This window comes from Micropterus dolomieu, unplaced genomic scaffold (genome assembly GCF_021292245.1).
Source record: "Micropterus dolomieu isolate WLL.071019.BEF.003 ecotype Adirondacks unplaced genomic scaffold, ASM2129224v1 contig_6083, whole genome shotgun sequence".
In the NCBI taxonomy this organism is placed as follows: Eukaryota; Metazoa; Chordata; class Actinopteri; order Centrarchiformes; family Centrarchidae; genus Micropterus; species Micropterus dolomieu.
Window position 1 is genome coordinate 1 of NW_025735072.1, and position 3,016 is coordinate 3,016.

The following is a 3,016-nucleotide window of genomic DNA, read 5'->3' on the forward strand; positions in this document are numbered from 1 at the left end:
TAATCCTTTAGGTGAGTGTATGTTTTAGCATTCACCATGACCCTCTAATTGTCTTACATGGTCTCACTTCAAGTGCCATAATTCCAGTTAAACACCTAAATACATAGTCTTGATACAACTGTGAATCTTTCTCTTTAACTCTCAGGGTTGTACTGAGCGTTTTGTGTCCAGTCCGGAGGAGGTGATGGACGTCATTGATGAGGGCAAAGCCAATCGACACGTGGCAGTGACTAGTATGTATCTTTATACTGTATGTGTATTTTCACATCAGCCAGTGACATCTTTGTCCCTGTTTTTAACTTGTCTTAAATATCCTTTACCTAAGTAAATGTACTAATGCAACAACTAATCAACGGCAAGGAAAAAATTACAAGTAAAAGCACTGCATACAAAATCCTACTAAATAAAGTATCACGGCCCTCCAAAGGGTCACAAGATAAATCTGGAGGGGTCATAATTAAAAACACAGTTCTGCTTCAAAAATGTGTTTTCATATTTTGGACTTTTCTCTAATCTTTGCTTTTTTGGTGGAATATTTGAAAATTTTTTCTCTGGGCTTCGAACAATTATTTAAGCTTTTCTTTCATGAGAAAATGTAATCTGAAAAGAAACTATATATATGTAACTATATAGCTGTCTGATAAATGTGGTGGAGTAAAAAGTACAATATTTCCCTCTAAAATGTAGTGATGTAGAAGTACAAAATATCATGGAACTACCGTACTTGGTACTTACTTTCCATTACTGAACTGTACTTACAAGGAACCAGACTGAAACACACAGAAATTGCTGTAGACTAACTGAAAAGCTTTTTTTCTCCTCTTCTAGACATGAATGAGCACAGCTCTCGCAGCCACAGCATCTTCCTCATCAACATCAAGCAGGAAAACATGGAGACAGAGAAGAAACTGTCGGGGAAGCTCTACCTGGTCGACTTGGCGGGCAGCGAGAAGGTCATTCTTAGTGAGATCAGAGAGATGGAGTTAATGTTAAGTGAAAGTTGATGTGAAATCTTTATGTTGGCTGTTTGAACAGGTCAGTAAGACAGGAGCAGAGGGGGCTGTATTGGATGAGGCCAAGAACATCAACAAATCCCTGTCAGCGCTGGGAAACGTCATCTCAGCTCTAGCCGAGGGAACAGTAAGCTGCTCATAGTTACCTCTATTCGCACATATCTGAAGAATCTTAATTAAATGCGGTGCAAATTTCAAGAAGTTCGTAGACAGTGATACATTTATTTTCCAGAAAACCCACGTGCCGTACAGAGACAGTAAGATGACTCGGATCCTGCAGGACTCTCTGGGGGGAAACTGTCGCACCACCATTATCATCTGCTGCTCGCCGTCCGTCTACAACGAGGCCGAGACCAAGTCCACACTCATGTTTGGACAGAGGTACCTATAACTTCTTCTTTCTTTATTTATTTTGTGTGTTCCTTCAAACATACAGCTCCTCAGTATTGACCGGGTGATGAGTGGCTCACAATTTGTTTTTTAAACATGCTCTTAAGTCATTCGACCTTATCTTACTTTAAACAACTTTTGCATGCTTTCAGGTAAAAATTGATTTTTCAGTCTAAATATGTGTTGATCCGTTTTAAAGTAGATGAAATATCTAAATATTAGAGTGTTAATTTAATAAGCAGTGAGTTTGTTGGTTCATGGTGAGTAGTTTTGTTTACAGTTCTTATGGCTCTTTTGAAGTATGAATATTGGATAGTAAGTTATATATGGAACTATAATTGACCATAAAGTATAAAGAACTTTAAAGAAACTTGATTTAGAAAATCCTTAATCTTCTACAGTATAGTGTTGCAGGGATGGTGTATTTTTGTAATCCAACCCAGACGTTAGCATCACCCTGATGACAACCGTGATGACAACCTCATTGACAGCCTCTGTAGTCTCATTTAGCCACTTCTTAGCAACCGCCTAGACACGTAAACGCTTCACACTTCAAGAATGGGACATTTACTGACAAATTTTATGTCGTTGAACAAAACATGAACATGTCTGTGACCTTATTTCAGGCATAAAACCAAAAACCTATTAAAAAAACCCACTGGTTCATTGCTGTAGCATTCTATTGCAGTTGGCTATTTTGCTTTGATGTAATTTATGTTGTTTCCAGCATAGTTCTTTAAATAAACACTGTAACACCAGGCTGGAAAGCGTTTCAGTGTCTGTTGCACTCTCCCAGCATCGCCGAATGATGTAATTAGGTGATAATATATATATATTTATCGGCCCCTTTCAAAACACTTATGGTCATCTTATAAGACAGAATGAAATACCAGTGTAGCGATAAATTAATAAAATTAACAAAAACTGAATTACTGTGGTGACTCGTTAGAACTGTAGCTGAAACCAGCTCCCAGATGGCTTTGAGTTTCCCACAGTGCATCTGGGTTTATTTCTATTTATAAATCCCAGTGATGAAACCCTCCACACCTTGTTGTAGTAGTTGTTTTTGTTGTTGTTTTCGTCCTGGCACAGCAGGCGAGGCTCATGTTGCCTTAAAATAAATGATAATCCACAATAGTGCACTTTCTTTGTACACCCTGTGATTTCTAGTTGAAAGTTAGTGGAAGTCTGTTGTGGTTTTTTTAGAGAAAAATCCAGCTGTAAAAAACCTTTCTCGGCCGAGTCTCAGGTTCAGACTGATCATATAATAAACCATGAAGCAGCAGCAGTGACGGGGAGATCAATGATGCTCGATTACTCTGCAGCCAGGAAATGAGATTTGCACCTTTAGAGGAAAGGTCTCTGGCAGAAAACAACAGACTCACACAGTTTATGTCTATTTAAACTGGATGTCCATTGCAACAGCCAAGTGAATGTGATAAAATGATAAGGTAATTTACCGAGAGAGAGTGAGAGAGAGAGAGAGAGCAGGAGAGGAATAGAGAGAAAAAGAGAGGGATGTAAGGAGAGAGAGAGGGGAGGGAGGCAGCCTACACAATATACACACAGAGGTACAGACAGTGAAGGTGATGTTGCTATAGACTAAATGAAAA

General features: G+C 38.8%; 1 protein-coding gene across 1 annotated transcript; it reads left to right on the forward strand.

The window, feature by feature from the left end:
* Nucleotides 1-145: 145 nt before the first annotated feature.
* On the forward strand, nt 146-1,394 carry LOC123964893 (kinesin heavy chain-like; the record flags this gene model as incomplete). Its single annotated transcript, XM_046041560.1, has 4 exons — nt 146-233; nt 829-953; nt 1,036-1,140; nt 1,246-1,394. Coding segments are annotated over 4 exons (467 nt in total), but the record flags the coding sequence as incomplete, so codon positions are not given.
* Between the last annotated feature and the right edge of the window lie 1,622 nt (nt 1,395-3,016).